Source organism: Drosophila navojoa, chromosome 2, assembly GCF_054131105.1.
Source record: "Drosophila navojoa isolate 15081-1374.11 chromosome 2, UAZ_NAV_1.0, whole genome shotgun sequence".
Classification (NCBI taxonomy): Eukaryota; Metazoa; Arthropoda; class Insecta; order Diptera; family Drosophilidae; genus Drosophila; species Drosophila navojoa.
Genome location: NC_142890.1, coordinates 25885990 through 25906133, shown reverse-complemented (window position 1 = coordinate 25906133; position 20144 = coordinate 25885990). Strand labels below are relative to the sequence as shown.

Here is a 20144-nt window from a genome sequence, read left to right as displayed (position 1 = left end):
AAACCAAACATATTTTATATTAATTGATAATTTAAAATCCGGTTAATTCAAGTTTCATAGTTAAATCATCATTTAAAATCTTAGTCATTTAACTGAGATTAATATATAAAACAAGTATAGCCGAGTTTCGCTAATATGTACCCAGCTTAATCAAAAATTCGTGATAAATCGAAAAAAAAATTCTATTCCCTTGAAAGTAATTTGTTCTCAACAATTCTTGATAATTTGAATTTCTACTTAAATTGAATAGAAAAAAAACCGATACCCTTGCCATTTCGAATTATCCATATTCTACTGTTTTTGAATTGACGCCCCATTTAAGGCCACCCTCCTATGCCTGAACCAACCCTCTTAAAGTGCATTGTCCGCTTCGATAACTTTTGATTTGGCTGGTTGATGTCTTTGCTAAGTGAAAGCTTTCCAAATCGAGCTTTCTAACGGTAACTTTAATTGGCTTTATAGACACGTGATTATTATAGAAATTGGCTCAAGACGCCCAAAAGAAAACTCAATATCCTCTTTGCGTCACGCGACACTAGCGCTGGCGCCCATTGTTTGGCCTTGAAAAGGGGCGGGGTTTCAGCGTTATTTCTTCTTTTTGTGTGTGTTTTGCTACATTTATGCGTGGGCCGCTGACGTCAGGCCGCCAGTGTCCGCTGCGAGCATTGACCGTGGCACATGAGAAAATGCGCAACAAGACATCAGCTATAAATGTTTGGCCACAGCAACTATCAAAGTCCAAAAAAAAAAAAGCAAAAAACGGGAAATACAAAAACTAAGCAACATTGCAAGGCCGCCAAAGAACACGCGACTATCAGGAATGGCGTCGCTTTTAACCGTTGTCGCCACGCGCCAAGCATTAGATTTTAAGCAGAGCCGAAGAGGAGGGGAGTATAAGGGGGGCGTGGCTGGCAGCCGCAGTAAAGTTATGCCGACAAGTTTTATCTGGCTGGCAACGGCAAGTAGAAGTACGTGTTGTGCTGGCCAAATTTGCGTTGCATACTCTGTGGGCCTGGCTGGGGGCGGGGGGTGTGAGCGGAGGGCGTACTTCCGGCATAATTTGCACTCCATTTGCCCAAGCACACAGAGAACACCGAAAACAGCGAAAACACAGAAAACATCTTCGCCAGGACATTCGCGCAAATTTGCTTTGCCTTAAATCAAGATAACAAGCAAAACGTTTTGTATTTGCTTTTGACACAATTTTTTAATTAAATTTGCAATTTGGCACAGCTATTGTGCGTTTAATTAAACCTGTGCCGAGAGTAGATGGCTGTCGGGATACTGCCGTATAGAGGCCTGAGCTGATTCAATTATTTAATCATTATCTAACGACGCAGTTGCTGTCCCTACTATTTCTATTTATATACTTAAGCTCTGCTAATTGCATTCAAGAACTCACAAGCTGACAGACTGTCCATTATAATTGCCAGCGTTATCCTGGCTGCGAGTGGAGAGTGTGCGGCACTTAGCTGTCAAAAGCTCTGCTACGTGACATTATTAAGAGTGCAGTCGTCCATCGTGCATACACTGACTGGACCGGCCACCCCACAGACAGACGGACCGACAGTCGAACTGTGTGCCGGGGTGCGTATGATTTATGAGTGGAACGCAACTAATGATGGCACATTCGTTAGATGCCGGGCGTGCCAGGAGGCGCAAGGCAATGCCACTTGCACATGGACTTACATATCTATACATTAATAAATAATATGGAAACTACTGCAGCTGCTGCCAGCTGCAAAGTCGAACAGCAGGTCGATATTAAATGATCATTAGCACACAGAAAACAAATGCAAAAAACAAAAAAAAAAAAACAAAAACTGTTGCAAACTTTTACAATTTTAACCAAAATATCGTGTAATACCCATGCCCAGGCCAAACTTGCTAAACTTCCTGCCAATAACAATTGAGACATCTGCTCATTGCGCACTCTGTCGTTTATTTATTTTTATTTATTTATTTTATTTTGTTTGATATTTTTTTGCACATTGTCATTTGTCACATGCCAAGAGGGCTATAAATGCGCTACGGAAGGCAAAGGCAAAGGCAAAGGCTGAAACTTGCCGGCTGCATGATTCACCAGGCTTTTCTTGTTGGTTCTGTGACGACATCAACGCATGCCGACGCCCCCGCAGCGCGGCATAATAAATATTTTGTTTAAGGTTATCTGTCGTCGGGCTGCTTAACTCGCATTTGCCAAACTCATTGGCATGTCGCCAAAAATTTCGACGCCATATCCAGAGTCGCGTTGGCCATTTGATTATATTAGTCATGCTTACAAAAAAAGCCATATGACGCTCGGGCAACCGCCCACCCAGCCACTGAGCCACCTAGTCAAGAAGCTAGAGCCCACAACAGCTTTTACTACACACACACACACACATACACACACAAAAGACAACGTCAACGTCAGTCGACCCTTATTTTATGGTACTACACAAAAAAAAAACATGCCCTACCATATATAGACGGGGCTTAGGAACGGGGCAGGACGAACAAAAAGCTTTTCATTCATCAGAAATAATCAGGCGAACAAAGTCTTGTGGCCACTGTGTGTGCGTGTGTGTGTGTGTGTTTGTGCTTGTGTGTGTTTGTCTATGTGCCATTTGGTGTAGAGTTTGCGCTGCGCAAATTTCACAATCGCGTTCTATTTTTTGGCCCGTTCTAGTATCAAGCGACTATTTTGGTTAGCTCAGAGCTCCTGCTGCCAACTTGACGAAACTTTTGCTGCTGCTGCTGCTTCTTCTTGCTCGGGCTGCCTTTGTTTCTATTTTTATTTCTATTTATGTGCGTCTTCAATTGCCTAAAGGGATTCATTCATGAAATTTGACAGTCTGACGCGAGGAAGCAAACAAAGCGATTAAGCTTTTTATTTTAATTGCCCCGAGTTTGGCTATTTTTAGGCCAGCCGCAGCGCGAAACCAAGTGAGCGACCTACGAAATTCAATTTTTATTGATTCTCTTTCACATTTGAATGAGCTGCACACAGATTAGCATAGAATAAAACTGTCTGTCCCTGATTGACAAGCGCTTTTTGATTTTATGGCCCTGAAACCAATTCAACTGTAGACAAGTTTCTCAACTATAATAAATAATAATGTTTATATTTTTACTGTATATATAATAAATAAATATAGATGAGTTTCCTAAGGACAAAAATTAATAGTATTTATTTTATTTATAATTTATTGTACATTTATTACATTTAGTTTTTCATTTCTTTTCATTTATTTATTGCCGACTTATGAATTTATTAAATTATTGTTATTATTATTATTTTGTATTTTATTTAATTATTTATTTATTTATTTATTTTTTTTTTTTTTATTTAATATATATTCATATATATTTTTATTTTATATTTTAATCACAATTACATTTATTTCTGTATATTGTTGGTTCTACAAAAATTCCTCGAATACTGATATCCAACGAATCTTCTCTTATGAAGTTAGATTTTTAAATTAAATACTCCACTTATATTTAATTTAAGTACCTTATTAAATATAAGAACCTTGTTCAACATAAATATATTTAATTAAATCTTTCTTTATATGCATAAATTCTTGTAATTTTAGATCATTCATTCTTAACTCTGTTGGCAATTTAAGGGGATCTTCAGAGCGTCTGCTCTATTTGCGATTGTCGCGCAGTCGCAAATTTTTTCTTTTTGTTTTCCCTCTGGTTGTTGTTTTGTTGCCTTCCTCAGAGAATCACTTTCGCTCTCTGAGAACAGCTGTGGCTGGCCCAAGCTTTCGTCAAGTTATTGCCGAAAGCTCGCTGAATGCAATCCACATGGCAACAACATCCTTGAACAAAAGGATATGCGCGTGCTTTTGTGGCCAGTACGCGACGTTAACTCATGGCATACACACACGGCAGCGGCAGGTCCGACCCACACACAGACAGAGACACACACACGATATACATATACACGGACACGCTCACGCACACGCACACGCACACGACGCACACACACAGGCGCAGGCAGAGAGAGTTTGTGTTTGGAAATTGAAGCGCCAAGTGCCAGTGGCCTAGAAATAATGTGCGAAAATAAAAGTTGAAATTAATAAATAAGGAAATTCCATGTGCAGCGCTGTCGATGAAAAGTGCAAGTGAAAAGTGCCTAAAGCAGAACCAACGAAATCTCACACACACACACACACACATGTACAGCCATTGCTGAACACACACACACATGCATACACACACGCACGCACACACACAGTGAGACCCACACAAAGAAAACATCATATGCCAGAGGCAGGCTGTCGCTTGGCAGGCACATTGACAGCAACAGCAACATAAAGGCAGCAGGAGCAGCAGGAGCAGCAAAAAGCATTTTGTGTATCCTATTTTGTGTGTGAGCGAGCGCGTGTCCAAGTCCGTGTCCGTGTCCTTTGCCACAGCAGTAGCGACAACAAAAGCAGCTAACGGCAGTAGCAGCAGTAGCAACAGCAACAACAGCAGCAACAACAACGGCAACAGCCAACCGTAGCACAGCAATTACGGCGTGTAGTTGCTATAATGATAGATTTCAAAACAAAATTGAGCAAATTATCGTATAAAACGTGCCCCGGTTGGAAAATCTAAAAATAACACAACGCCAATTCCGAGCCGAAGTCGAAGTCGAAGTGGAAGTGGAAGTGGAAGTGGAAGTCAAAGTCGAAGCCAAAAACCAAGTGCCGTCTGCCCAACTGACTTTAAATTATGCATGCACATTGATTTTCTGACGCGTCGACGTCGACGTCGTTGTCGTCTTTACTTTCCTATTCATTGTCGTTAACAACAACAACAACAGCAACATCATCCACATCAACAGCAACAACAGGAACAGACCCTGCCTATATATTGGCAATCTCGTAAAGTCATTTCTCGTCCTGCGTTCAGCCCGCATCGCATGTTATCAACGGAACTGACGTCGACGGCGTTGTGGAATGCGAATTATCAGCGCACCAACGGCCTAACAAAAGGTAAGCACTAACAGTAGCAGCAGCAGCAGCAACAACAACAACCACAAGAACCGCTAGTCATTACATTAGGCAGAAGCCACAACATATTATGCATACGCATGATGTGCGCGGGCCCTCGGGACGTATGTGTAATATTCGAAATCATTCGGCAAAATGTATACAAAGATGCGCCCAAGATAGCAAGCATATGAAATTTAATGGCTGTTCATTATGTGAAAAAAGTCAAACAAGCTAAATGAAAGCTATTAAAATTACGTTAAATGCGTGCAGGCCGAATATAAATAGCGAAAATATTCGGGGAGTATTTACTCAGAGAGAGTACACATAAGTGTATATATTTTATATACCTATAAATAGAATTCATAAAATAAATAAATGACGATTTTCATTCATGATATATAAGGAATTACATCAATTTTAAAATAATTAACATAATATAAATAAAATATATGTATATGTAAATAGAAAGTGCATCTATATTGATACGTATATTTTATATATAAATATGAATAAAATTATATATTACTTCTCTCATCATAATAATAGAAAAATCTTTATTTATTTCCTGAATTAATTAATAATAATTCAATTCAAATCAAAGAAAATAAATAAATCAATATAAAGTCAATAAATTATATATTTATACATATATAAATATATATCGAATATATGTTTAAATATGAATAAAATTATATATTACTACTTTTCCCATCATAATAATATAAAAATCTTTATTTTTTCCCAAGTTAATTAAAAATAATTCAATTCAATTGAAAGAAAAGAAATTAATCAACATATGATGAATGAAGCAATATAAAGTAAATAAATTATATATTTATATATATATAAATATATATATATTTAATATATATTTAAATATGATTTTTCTCATCCTAACCAAAAATATCGCTATTTATTTGCCGAACTAATTAATAATAATTAAATTCAAATGGAAGAAAAGAAATAAATAACATATGGTGAATAAAGTAGTATAATGTAAATAAATTATATACCTATATATATAAGTAGAAAGTGAATATACATATTTACGTATATATTTAATATAAATATAAATATTGAAATATGTATGTATATTTCTCTCAACATAGCTAAAGGAAAATTACTATTTATTTGCTGAATTAATCATTAATAATTAAATTCAAATCAAGCGAATTTTGTTATGCTCTGCATTGGAAATGAATTCCTACAGCAAAGCTGAATAATATTTTGCTAGTTGCTATCGATTGGTTTAAACTGAACTAAACAATTGTAAATTTGTTATACATTGCATCAAATCTTAATAGACTGCAAGTAGTAATTTACTAAATTTATAGTCATTAAAACATCGCTCAAGATTTCCTGGCTAAAGTTTAGCTAACTGATTAATAGCTGCTCATTATGGCTATTCACTGGTCTCAAAGTTTAGCCAGTTAATCCATTACAGACAGGAGCAGTTCATTAGGTACCACAATAGTTAAGCTCTTAAAAGCCTTCAACTTGTGTAATGCGCCCGCAACAGCATAATTGAAAGTGAGTTGGAGCTGCCGTGTCATAGTTGCCCTTTGTCGCATCGGCAAATTGAATTAGACTGCCATAAAGTACATTCGCAGCTCATTTGCTGCGCTTATTAACACATGCACATGCACTCATTAACACCCTCTCACGCACACGCACACACGCACACACTTACGCACACAGGCAGAGACTCCGTTATGGTTTATTCTTTGTGCTCAGCTGCCAGAGGACTGCGATGCTGCGTCATTGTTGCCATTATATTTGCGTTTAATCTGATTTCAATTATAATTTCATTTAACAGCGCTAATGCGCTTTGGCACCCACTCGCAGTGGCAGCCGTAGGAGCCACTGTCCCTGCCATGTGCCCATCCTTCCCTCTCTGTGCCTATGCCTGTGACCCTATTTCTCTCAATCTCTGCCTCCCGCTCCCTCTCTCTCTCTCTCTCGCTCTCTGGCTTTTCCTGCCTATTTGCTGTGGCCCTTCTTAAATACAATTTATTACGCTGACAGCTTCTTGGTAGCTGAGGGCGTTCGAATTTCCATGCATGCGCTTTGGCCAGCGTCAACGGTAACTGGCACCGGAAATACAGTTATAAAATGTCAACAACAATGCAAACTCATGCTAGTTCTACATTTCCGGTATGCAAGTTGCCCAATGACGGCGTTGACAACGCGTTTGCATATGTGTGTGTGTGTGTGTGTGTGTGGGCTGGCTGACGTTGACTGTAACGATTTTATGGCTTGATGTCATGCATTGAGCAACAACAACGCAATAACAGAAACAATAACAACCACAACACCCACACACACACACACACACACACACACACACGAATATGCAATTGTAAATTTGGTTAAACATGCAATAGGGGCGAAAGTTTTGAGTTTATGACTCCTATTAAGGGACCCAAATTGCATTAATTATATAAATTGTTGGCACATTATAAATAACCATGCAGTTTTGCATATTTTTAGGCAATACAACAGAAATTTCATGGAAATTATACAAGTTACCTCTATATCAATGATTGAAGCGATTGTGAGAGATATTAATGGAAATTATGACAGATTTAGATTTATTACATTTGAATGAGTTTTTAGGCTGGATTAAGTGATCATACATTAAAGCATTTATGGATTAATATGAAAGAAATGATAATATGTTATTAACATAATTTTATCCCTTCAGCCCGAAGGCTCAACCATTTTTTCCATGCAAAGATTCTTATGTATGAACAAATATTAAATAATATAAGACAAATAAAAGTGGAAAAAAATTAATTTTGCGTTTCGATTTAGTTTGCCACTAATGCCGAAATATTTTTATTTTTAATAGATTATATACTGGACAGTCGGTAATCTTAGTTTGCAAATATTATTAGAAGTTATATTTATTAAAAGTTATATTTATATTTTTTAGAAGTTATATTTATTTATATTATATATTAATTATATTATATTAATTTTTATGAATATATATATATTGTCAATGAATATATTTTGGTTTTATGGCAGTTTCTCTAAAACTTATAAGCAGAACTGTATAACGCCATTATAGATACATGTACGTCTAAATGAAACACATTTAATATTAAAAAGTTGTCTGCATATGACTATACACCATCATTATATATCTACATATACAAAATCCCAAATGAGGAACATATATTCTTTCATATCATAATCTTAAAAAGTTATTTATAGAGCAACGTCTCATGTACATTTCCTCTATCTGTCTTTTTCTCACGCGCAGATGAGGCTTGCCTGTCGACGACATATGAACATTGCAGCAAAACGGAAACAGCGACAACAACAGCAGCAGCAGCAGCAGCAACAGCAGCAACAGCAGCAGCAGCAACATCAGCCGCAGCAATGACCAAACAATTGACAACAACAACGGCGACAAATGCAGCGTCTAGCATCACACAAGCGGCTAATTTGGCGCCCACGGTGATATCGCCCACAACACCAGGCGCGACAACAACAACAACAGCAACAACAGACGCAGCAGCGCCAGCAGCAGCAGCAGCAGCAGAGACAATAAAGACGCAGAGGCAGTGCAGAACAAAAGCCTCCTCAGCAGCATCAACAGCATCCGCAGCATCCGCAGCATCGGCAGCGACTGCAACAAAAACAACTTCTTCAACGGCATCAAGTGATGCCAGCGGGCGTTCGGCGGCTCTGGAACGTGCCTACGTCCATGATGTGTATGAGCACTGCGAGGAGCCGGCGAGGCCGGCGCGACCGCGAGTGGCACAGTTTCTGGGGAACCTGGAGCCGGGCTCGGTGGTCTGCGACGTGGGCTGCGGCAGTGGGCGTTACCTGACCCAGTGCAATCCCGCCATATGCACCATTGGCGTCGATCGCTGCTACCGCCTCAGCAAGGTGGCGCACGAGAAGGGAGGCGAGGTGAGTGGGCCGCGCCGGGCCGGCTGCCTGAATGCCATGCAATTGTAATTGATGTGGGTAAATTACTTTAAAGTGGGTCTTACAGCTGTGCCTGTGTGTGGGGGCGTGTCTGGCTGGCTAGATAGATAGATGCACATTTTTGTATTCATGCGAACAATAGTTCATTTGTCCTACTCTTATCTCTCTCTCCCTCTCTCCCTCCCTCTCTCCCTCTATCGCTTTCTGTTGGCATACAATTGACCCATTTTAGCCATGGCCAAGCCATCGCCTTTATTGCAGCGCATAAATTATGCTTATCATTTGAAATTATTTGCACATGTTCCCAGGGCTTTGGCGAGCGCTGAGCTGAGCTTTAATGCCCCCATAATTGCAATGGCCAACAATGGAGCCATAAAACGAACAGCGCTTTGGTCATTAGAGAGCAACTAATAAAGTGCAGCCGTCGCTGCAGTCAAGTGCATTCAAATCGATAACAAGCCCAACTGAGAAATGCCAACTGGAGACTCTCTGGCTCCGCTCGACAGCAGGCGGCCATATTTCTTGGGCCGGCTGCAAAGCTGTGCAAATTTAAATGCTCAAATTTATTGCTTTCAATTCAGTGCTTGACCAAAAGTTTCAGCTGCAACAATTTTAACAGAACTGCATGTGAGAGTGCAGCACCGACTGCACAGTGCTCGTTCATGGTCCACAAATAGTTTGCCAAGTCTCGAGAGCGAGTGGGTGGCAGAACTAGAGTGCTCATTAGTGTAGATATATCTATGTATGTGTAGGTATGTATCTATGTTTGGTTAATTTATTAGACGAGTTTCTCATTAAACTATAAAACTTTGATTTAAGATTTGGGATTATTCACTCGAATTCGAAACCTCTATATAAGCTAATAAATGGAGAGATATATGTATGTACGTCTCTCTGTCCATCCATCGTACAAACTGATGAGTGGATGGCAAATACGAATGAATGAGAAGCTAAAGAAATAATGCAAAAAATCAATACATGCTCCTTTAATTTCTCTGCAAGAGCAAAATCAAGGAATATTTCGCAATTTGAGAAATACAATTTTGGTCTAGCTTCAAAGTAGAAATTGAAATGTTTTATGAATTACAATCTTCTTAATGAGCAATACGGTTCATTTATGCATATATATACTTTCCCAAGTCTAGCCTACCCTAGCAGCAGTTGCTGCAGAGTAAGAGCAAACTAGAAAAGCATTTACAAATGCAAATTATAAATAAAGCTCAGCTTTATGGAAAACAAAACAAGTTTTCCCCAAGGCAATTTGTATGAATAATAATGAAACCAATTATTCAGCTTGCTTCTGTAACATGTTATATATGTACAAATATATATTTGTATGCATATACTTGACTTCATTCGGATATTTATGGCATGCCTTTAAAAATGCAACTACTTTGCAGTTAGTTGGTTGCCGTTGAATTAATTTTCATTGTGTTCACTTGTTGTTCAATTTGATTGTTGTTTCTCTTTTTTCACTGTTGCTGTTGTTGTTGTTGTTGTTGTGAAGTCCACAACATTTCCGTTTTCTTTATAGCAGCGAACAATAAATTTCGTTTCCCAGCTGCCAGCTCCCAGCGCCCAGCTCCCAGAGGTATGCAATAGTTTTTGCAATAATCTATTACACGCGCTTCGTTTCGCTTGGCTTCGCTTATTTATGGTGCCATTTGCAGGCGAGAAATGCCATTTTCTAAGAAATGCATACTATTCACCGCTCCACAATCATCATGCCCGCAAGTGAAAGCAGGAGAGGGAGAGGGTGCGGGAGTGCGCCTCTTAGCGCCGCGCCCTAGGCTCTGTTGCAGGCATTTTTCGCATTTAAATTGCATTCGCTGGCATTGCGTGGGGCTCGAAGTTCGCATGTAATAATGGCGAGGACAACAACGAGGACGGCGTCGCCTAGGGTTACTGTTCAATGGAATCGCACCCGGCCAGGGCTGCCACCCCTGCCGCCTCCTAGCCAAGCGGCAAAGTGCACACAATTTAGTCTAAATGCTTTCATTTATTTAATAACCAGTCCCATTGCCATTATCCCCGGACAGGAGAGACGGCGTAACGTGTCCATGATGGGTTGATTGTTGCAATTGTTGAGTCCTTGACATTTCATTGTTATCCATTAGGGGCAATTATATTCTTGTTTGAATTAGAAAAACTTAAATCGTATACAATTTTATACCAACTAAATTGCGATTAGTATTGATTAGATCGTTTAAAGGGCATTGAAAGGTCTGAAACTACGTATTCGAAGGCTAATATATAATTTATGCGAAATTATCTTTAATGAAAAAGAGTAATTATTTTATATTAGTACTTAGAAATTCAAAGAGTAAAGAACAGGCTGCCCAGAATGGCCCACATTATGGCCAAGTTTTGTTTTATATGTTTCCATAAACTGAAAATATGAGATACCTTAGCTTAACATATGTAAAACCTCAGTCAGACAGAGGCAGCTCTATAAACTATATGAACGACCTGTAAATTTTCAGTTAATAACAGAGATTACGGGAAAATAAGGAATATATGAAGTTTTACCTCTCTATTAGCTGACTCTTGAGTATCATAAGTATAGAAAATATACGAGAATTTTTAAGCTCTATTGTACTTTCTTTCTCTCAGACTCTCTCTCTCTCTCTCTCTCTCTCTCTACTCAGCAGACTCGTCTGCCTTACAACTTAAGAATGAATGGGTTATATCTGTTGCAGGGTTACATCTGTTGTATACACAGCTAAAAAAATATATATATGTATCTAAAAATAATATTATTGAGCTATGCATATAATTTATGCAATATTAAATGCCCACAAGCGGAATGTCGCTCTCTGCATTTATATAAACGCATTAGAATAGCTGAGCATGCCAAGGGCATTATTTAAATTACAATATGTCGAATTTGTCTTTTTTTATGTTGAATACGGATGATATGTCAACTGTGTGCATGTGTGTGTGTGTGTGTTAAATAAACTTAAATGTATAAAATGTAAAAGGCGTAAGCGACTCACGTGACCTGCATACGAATGCAGTTTGATACTTTGATTGCGACTGTTACTGTTGCCATTTTTCCACAAAAAAAAGGAGAAGAAGAAGAAGCAGCAGAGAAAAGCAAGATAAAAACGAAAACTATGTGAAAAACCAATTTAACTTCGACTATATTTACATATATCTGCTGCTGTTGCTGTTGCTGCTGCTGGTACAAAAAAGTTTCAGTTGCTGTCAGGCAACTTTGATTTCAGAGCTCGTGCATGGCCTGATTTACTATAATTTTGTAAAGCAAAACAAAAAAAAAAAAAAACTGCCAAGTGGAGCAGGCTATGCAGCAGGCATTAAGCAAATAACACACACACACACACACTCACACACTCACACATACATTCGTGCACGCAGCCTGCACTCATAAATTTTGTTGCTGCCCGAAATGACGCATTGAAAAGGAAAAACAAGAAGGCAGCAAATAAAAAAAAAGCAGCACCAAAAGGCAACAACAAAAAAAAAAAAAGGATGAACTCAGCGAATGCAATGAGATTCGTTGCCAGCTCCTCTTCTTCTTCTTCTTCCTTCTCTTCTTCTATCGCTTTTCAGGCCAAATCTTTGAGCTTTGTGCCCGTCGACTGCTGTCGACCTGCCGCAGCCATCAAGACCTCCACCTGTTCTCTTCGCTTTTATGTGCTCTGTGGTTCGTTTAAGCGCCATTTAAATAAGCTGCTGCCAGCCAAAGCGGGCTAAAGCAGATGTACAAAAATGTATATACATAGATATACATATATATACTTGAATTTCTCTATATGTATTTGCGATTGTGTTTTTTCTACTCGTTTTGCTGTGCAGCTTGGCTGTGTTTTGGCCCCCCTTATTAGTGTGCAACGCGGCGTATGCGTAACGTGTTTCACCTGACGCTCACAATATTAAGACGGAGCTGCATTGAAAACTTGTCAACATAAATTTCTAAAGCGTAATGTGCACGACCAGTGTGACATTACACACCCACAAAGAGACTGTGTGTATGTATTTGTGTGTGAAAAATGGCAACTGCTATAAATACAATTTGTAAAGAGTATGGAGAAATGTCAGCGCGTGCATTCATGACACCGGAACATGTGTTTAAAAAAGAATAAAAATCGAGGAACAGAAAAAGCACACACACACACATACATGGGCTGCACACAGCACTAAAGTCGAAAGCGAATGGGCGGCAGTTTATGTGCAGCTCCATACAAATGCCAAAGTCACATAAACAACGCCACGCCCACTAGTGGGCAGCGAAATGGACTCGATTTTTTTTTCAATTCAGCAGAAATATTTATATGGATCGAAACATAAAAGAGCTAGCGAAAGGATTATTGTGGCTTAATAATGTTTTTTTTTATCCATATAGATGTAGATGCTATATATATTCCTACATAATAATATAAATATAACTTTTGCTGCTCTAAATGAAATCCAAGCATAAATTTCTGGCTGTGGCTTTACACAATTTCTATTGCAAGTCAGGCTACAAACTTGACGAACTTTCCATTTCATGGAAACACGAGAAACTTTCTCGTCATCCACATAGCATTTGGCGTTGCATTTGCACGACCTCAGCACCTGCCGCTGTCAACTCTGAGAGCAAACACTTTACTTAATTGATATTTAGCTGCTGATGTTCAGCAAAAATACGAAAAATAAGAACTAAAATGAAAGAGAACGAAAATAAAAGTGTTTTGCCACAGGCTGAGCTGCAACGTCTGTTGCATGGGTCCTTGGATGACATGCCCAAGCACCTGCCTGGTCAGCTGCCGTTGTTACAGATCCACACAGCGGGACGAGGGGCTGCAGGACTGCCGCTTTGGCTGGTGGGTCAAGGCTGTTGCAGTACCACACACACACTCACACACACACACACATACACGAACCGAACGAACGATATCTGGCATTATTGCAACGTACAAATTATATTTGGGGCACGTGCAACGCAAGAGGGGCCACATATGCCCAGCCATTGTCCAAATGAATAGATATTTCACACAAATTCACGTAGCCAGGCAGCGGCTGGTAACAGTAGCCGCATTGGTATTGGTTTGGCAGCACGATGCATTAATTCATTCAGTGTAATCGATGCTAGTTTATTGGAAATCGCATTCCATGGAAAATTGTAAATGAATCGTGAAATGATTGAGCTCCTCGCATACGTGCGAAAATGTCCATTGCACAGCACAGCTCGTCCACATACGGACTGAATTTGTCCCCGATTTGTTTACTTCCCTTCTGATCAAAGTTAATTGACACTTTGAACACTGGCCGTAACAGGGGAGTGAATATAAATGACATGTATCTATAAAAAATATACATATATATAAATAAAAATAAACAAGCCACACACGCACACACACACTCCTTCATGTGCAGGCAGTTGAGTAAGGTCAGTTCACTGGGCACACATTTTTTTAAACGAACTTTTTCAATTGAAGCGAACAGAAACAAGACCAACTCAATGCAGATGGCCCAACCGACCACTACATGTGTACGTGTGTGTGTGTGTGAGTGTGTGTGAGTCTGTGTACACTCGCTGTGGCACTTCAATGGCAAATTGGGTAAACCAACTAGCAATTTTCATGAGGCGAGCGTGTTAACTTTGTTTTCACCCAGCTGAACAGAAATTCAGTTAATTGCAAACTCTTGTTGCCAACCGAAAACTTCCAACTAGAATTTCGGCAGCTATGCAAATTGCATTAAAGCATTTTCTATGAAAATCCAAAAATTGTTTTCATTTCATTTCTAATTACGTTCCCTGGCAAAGCTGAAAGTAAACTCAAACTTTGCCAAGCTCATGCATAAGAAATATTTAATGCAATCATAGGTAGTTGCTAATTCAGTTAAACTATATTAAATTTGAGTGCGAAATATTATTTTAGCTATACTATTTTACTTCTTTAGCAGTAAGAGAAAGTACTTTTGTCATTTCATCAACTGAAACTAGTTTTAAATATTTTTAGCTATTGCTTAGAATATTATTCATAAATTTTATTTTTAATATTCCTTTCAATTTTTTGTTTTGTTTATCATTTCTCTTGCTTCTGCTCTCACATAATATATGCTTGAAGCTGTATGCAATTAAAATTCCTCAAATAAATACAAAGCCCTAAATGCAGCTTGGCCCTTGGAATTTGTTGCATTGCTAGTGTCTCACAGGTTTTCGGTTTGCGCAACGCAAACGCAACATTCTCAAGTGAAATTAATAAAACGTAACTAAAAGAGAGCAGGAGCAGCAGCAGGAGCAGTAGCAGGAGCAGCTCAGGAATGCCTTTGGTTGGTTACTTAGCCAGCGGTCAGCTTTGCTTAGCTGCAGTTATGCAGCAGGAGGCAGTTGAGGCGTGGGCGCAGTAGGTGGGGCTAGTTGCTAGGGGGATCTGCTACAGAAGTGAAGGAGCAGAAAGAGAGGGAGAGAGAGAGAGAGAGAGAGACGGTGGCGTCTTGCGTAATTTAATTGGCTGAGCATGCAGCAACTTTAACTCGTATTTCCCTTGGCACCGAGTGGCTCGAAATTACATTGCCCTCTTTGGCCCACAGGTGGCGCTGTGTGACAATCTGGAGCTGCCGTTTCGCGATGATAGCTTCGATGCGGTGCTCTCGCTGGCCGTAGTGCATCACTTCGCCACCACGGAACGGCGCGTCAGGGCGCTGAGGGAGCTGGCCCGCATTCTGCGCGTAGGCGGCCGAGTGGTAATCACTGTGTGGGCGCTGGAGCAGCGCCATCGACGCTTCGAGTCGCAGGATGTGCTGATACCCTGGCAGCCGCCCAAGAATCGCACCTACTCTTACTCGTACTCCGACGAGGAGGAGGACGGAGACTTTCTGCCGCCCTATCATGCGTACACGGAGGACTCGACCAATTCCAGTCGCTCGGCCGGCGATGGCGACAGCTCAAGCCTCAGCTCATCCTCGCCCGGCGAGTCCTGCTACAGCTTCGTGCGCCGCGCCATACAAGTGAGTAGAGCCGTCGATATCAGGATGTGCATAGGCATTACTAATTTGTGGTTTCCATTTGCAGAAATTGGCTGGCGGACGTCGTCATGCCTGGTTCCTGGACTCCTGGACCTCCAAGGACACCAAGAACGACAGCAGCCTGGACTACGAGGATGCCAAGGATCTGCCCATCGAGCTGCGTCGCCTCGAAGACTTTGAGGACTTTCCCGATCCGCCGCTCTCCGCAGGCCTCAAGTCACGCAGCTTGGGCAGCATCCTGCAGCCGCCGCCGCGACAAATAGTGCGCTCGCGCTCCAGCGTGCCCAGTCTGGGCGGTCCTTTGGTGCCCGTCGAGACGAAGGCCAGCGCCGCAGCCGCCCTCCTGCTCAGCGCGCCCGATGCCCAGCTGCAGCTCAATGGCCGGCACTCGCCGACGAGCACCGCCAGCGCGGGCAGCACACTGAGCCGTCGGCCCAAGCTGATCAAGCAGAAGCAGTCGCTGTGCGAGGACGACATCACGCAGCTGGCAGACGCGGCGCCTGAAGCCGAGGCTGCGTTTCACATGGTCAGCAGCTACAATGGCGCCAATGGAACTGTCAGCAGCAGCCTCTACGCGCGCTCTGCCGCCAACCCAGCGCCAGTCAGCTGTCAACAGCCTGGCAGCTCCGCCTTGGCGACGGCAGCAGCAGCGCCCACCACAACTGCTGGAGCGGCGCCCAGCTTCCTGCGCAAGCAGAGCTCCCTGAACGAGGAGCTGATGGCGGGCAATCGACTGCGCGAGAAGGAGCGGGTGCGCAAGCGCATACAGAAGCAGACCTCGCTGAACGAGGCCTTCCTCTGCCGCTCGGCGCTGTTCTCAAAGCGGCTGCAGGTCATCCGGGAGGGATTCACCACCAAGATCAAGAGCTCGACGGGCAGCTTGGAGCGCGTGACCAAGACGGGCATCACGAAGCTCATGCAGAACATCAAAATCTCGCCCGCCAGCCAGACGGCGGCTAATCCGCCAGGCAATGCCCAGCAGGCGAACAACAACAACAAGCAGCCCACGACGCCAGCTGCGCAGACGCTGCAGCAGCAGCATCAGCACCACCACCACCACCACCATCATCACACGAGCAACGCGGGCAGCCTATTCCCAGCCCACCTGCTGCTGTCGTCGGCGACCACTGGCCCAGTCAGCTACTGCAGCGTCGTGGACTGCAGCGCGCCCAACATCTGCCACTGCAGCGCCTATCAGCAGGACTGCGTGGCCTGCGTGGCCTGCGCCGAGAGCGAGCAGGGCAACGCGCGCCGGCACTCGCGCGAGTCCGGCTCCGACTCGTCCAAGGACAGCAGCCTGCAGTCGGACACGAGCATTGAGTCCGAGGACAGCTTCGCCTCGGTCATTTTCATACCCAAGCCGGAGCAGCACCAGCAGCAGCTCAACTACCAGCAGCAGCATCAGAACTCCAACTCCAGCTCCAGCAACTCCAGCTCCAGCAATGGCAATGCCCAGGCGGCCTTGGCTGCGGCGTCCAACCCGAACGCAGCCGCCCAGCCCTGCTGTCTGGCGCGTCTGCCGCCCACACACTCCGTGCCAACATCGCCGCTTGTGATGCCCTGCCCGCCGACTCCTGCCCACTCGCCAGCCGCCATTCAGGGCGCGGTCACCTCGCCGCCCCAGTCCACGGCGTTTGTGACGGCAGCGATGGCCATCTTGACGCCCGTGGCCAGGCCTAATCAAGCGCGCTTCAATTTTGACGAGGCGCACATCAAGCAGCAGCAACAACAGCAGCAACCGCAGCAGCAACCGCAGCAACCACAGCAGCAGCAACAGCAGCAACAGCACCAGCAGCAGCAACAGCAGCAGCAGCAGCAACAGCAGCAGCAGCAGCAGCCGCAGCAACAACAACAACAACAGCAGCAGAAGCAGCAACAGCCACCGATACCCAAGATCACTCGACAAGCGATACGTGAAATGCCGCCCATACCCAAGTTCCGCAAGCAGCAGTCGCTGCAGCTGCAGCGCCAGAACTTTCCGATCGTGCGACGAGCGTCCGGCTCGGGCATGGCCAGCAGCAGCAGCAGCAGCGCCAGCAAGCTGCTCTCGCTGGAGCTGTTCAATCCGGCCACCGACGATCTGGACAGCGACTCCAGTGAGCCCTCCTCGCCGGACTCCATTGACAGTGTGATCAGCGCGCCGCGCTCCGCCCAGCTGCTCTCGGCCCCGAGCACGGGCACCGGCAAGTCCAGCGACGAGTCGGAGCCGGCGGTGGTGCAGCTCATCACGATCAACCAGGAGGAGTACCACAAGGGCGAGCTGCAGATCAACAGTGCCACGCCCAACGAAAACGACATCATACTCAATGCGGACAGCGCTCCGCTGCTGCCCAAGAAGCGCGAGGCTGGCCAGGCTCAGGCCCAGCAGCCGCACGACTGCGCCGAGTTCGCGGAGCAGCTGTCGGCGCAGCTGCAGCGCGAGCTGGACGACAAGAGCAATGGAGCGGAGTGTCGCAGCTTGGATAGCATTGGCGACATTGGGGAGTACTTGAGCGGCGCCGGCAGTGCGGGCGGCGGGAGCTCGAGCAGCGGCTCCAAAAAGCGCTCCAATGGCGATCTGAGCGCGCTGCGGGACGAGCTGCGCGAGCGGCGTCTGATGCTGGCCAATCTGTCGACCCAGCCCAGCCTGCAGCAGTCGCCCATATCGTCGTCCACCTCCTCGCTTTCGTCGCAAACGCGCAGCTTCACCATACACGAGGAGCAGGAGGGCGAGGAGGAGGATGAGGAGAACGAACGCAGCTACACCCTGGGCATCTACGAGCACTGCAAGATCTCCAAGTTCAACTACAAGCGCCATCGCCACTATAATCTCAACCCGGAGACGGCCTACCTGCTCCAGGACGATGGCGACAGCGACGTGCGCGACGACGAATATCGTGAGTAGACAATGTCCTGTATGTTAGGGACTCTAGACTATAATCCATTTGGTTTTCTCTATGCAGCCATACCCGAGGAGGATGAGGATGCCGAGGCGCTGGAGGCACGCGGCGGCGACCAGCTGGGCGAGGGCATGCACGAGTACGGGCAGCGCAGGCGCAACTTCAGTGCCATCAAATCGGTGACCTCCAGTGCGTCCAGCTCCACGGAAACGCCGCCCGCGCAGCAGTCCACGCAGCAGCAGGCACTGCAGCAGCGCACCTCCGCCGATTCGCTGGAGCACTCGAATAGCTCAAACACCTCGCTGGACAGCCCCTCGCAGGGCGGCTCCACCACCCATCATCGCTACTACCACGTGTTCCGCGAGGGCGAGCTGGACGCGCTGATCAATCACCATGTGGCCAGTCTGCATATTGTCAGCTCCTACTACGAGCGGGCCAGCTGGTGCGTTGTGGCCGAGAAGGTGCAGGTGTGGACGATCTAAGTTAGTAACCTAAGAGTAAAATAATAATAATAATAATAATAATTTAAAAAAAAAAAAAAAAAAACTAACTAAAATAATCTATTTATAAACAAAAAGTGTAATTGGAATACCCAAAAAGTCTCTGAAGCCCCCAAAGGAATTGTTAAATTTAGTCTTTATTCATAGTTGAGAGAACGCAAAATTTAGCACTAAATTTTAAGTATTCGTAACGACTCTTGCTTAGGGTTGCCAGGCCTGCTCAACGGCAGGGCTGCCGCACTGCATTGAAATTGAATTTCAAGTAAACCGTTTAGTTCTTAAGCCAAAATCGAAAGAAACAAAATCGAAACAACGCAAATTACGAGAGGATGAAAACGTATTGTATCAAAACTAAACAAATTTAACGATATATATACAAAGATCACTTACAACGACTATCGAATTTCATTTACCATCACAACATGGGAATGTTTTCTAAATACCATTTTATTCCACACATCCACAAATATACGAATAATTACAGTTATAGCGAAAATCTAACTAGGAGTTACTTAAACCGCGAATCAATAGAGAAAATGCAAAAACCATATCTAAGCATCTATATATATATATATATATACCAAGGCTTTATACACAAAACATAATGAAAATATTGTCGAAAAACTGAAATCTATCTAGCCACATATACAACTATTGAAATGAAAGTGAAAATCAATACGTAAGTTTTCTAATATCAATAACTGCATTTAACAATACTCAATGCAAAACTAATCAAAAGGGAAAAGCAGCAGAAATATATAGAATCGTATATACATTTTGCAGAGCTCACAATAATAATTGTATAACAATTTCAATAATTTTTTGTAAATTTCCAACTTTGATATTTACTTAGCACATATTTGTTTCTATTA

At 43.2% G+C, this 20144-nt stretch overlaps 1 protein-coding gene across 1 annotated transcript; it reads left to right on the top strand.

Moving 5' to 3' along the window:
* Nucleotides 1-4191: 4191 nt before the first annotated feature.
* On the top strand, nt 4192-19288 carry fid (class I SAM-dependent methyltransferase fire dancer). The gene is made up of 5 exons (XM_030385383.2): nt 4192-4976; nt 8245-8900; nt 15459-15875; nt 15940-18769; nt 18836-19288. Exons 1-5 carry the CDS (start codon nt 4904-4906, stop codon nt 19252-19254), a joined length of 4395 nt encoding a protein of 1464 aa, XP_030241243.1. The 5' UTR covers nt 4192-4903; the 3' UTR covers nt 19255-19288.
* The last annotated feature ends 856 nt before the right edge of the window (nt 19289-20144 follow it).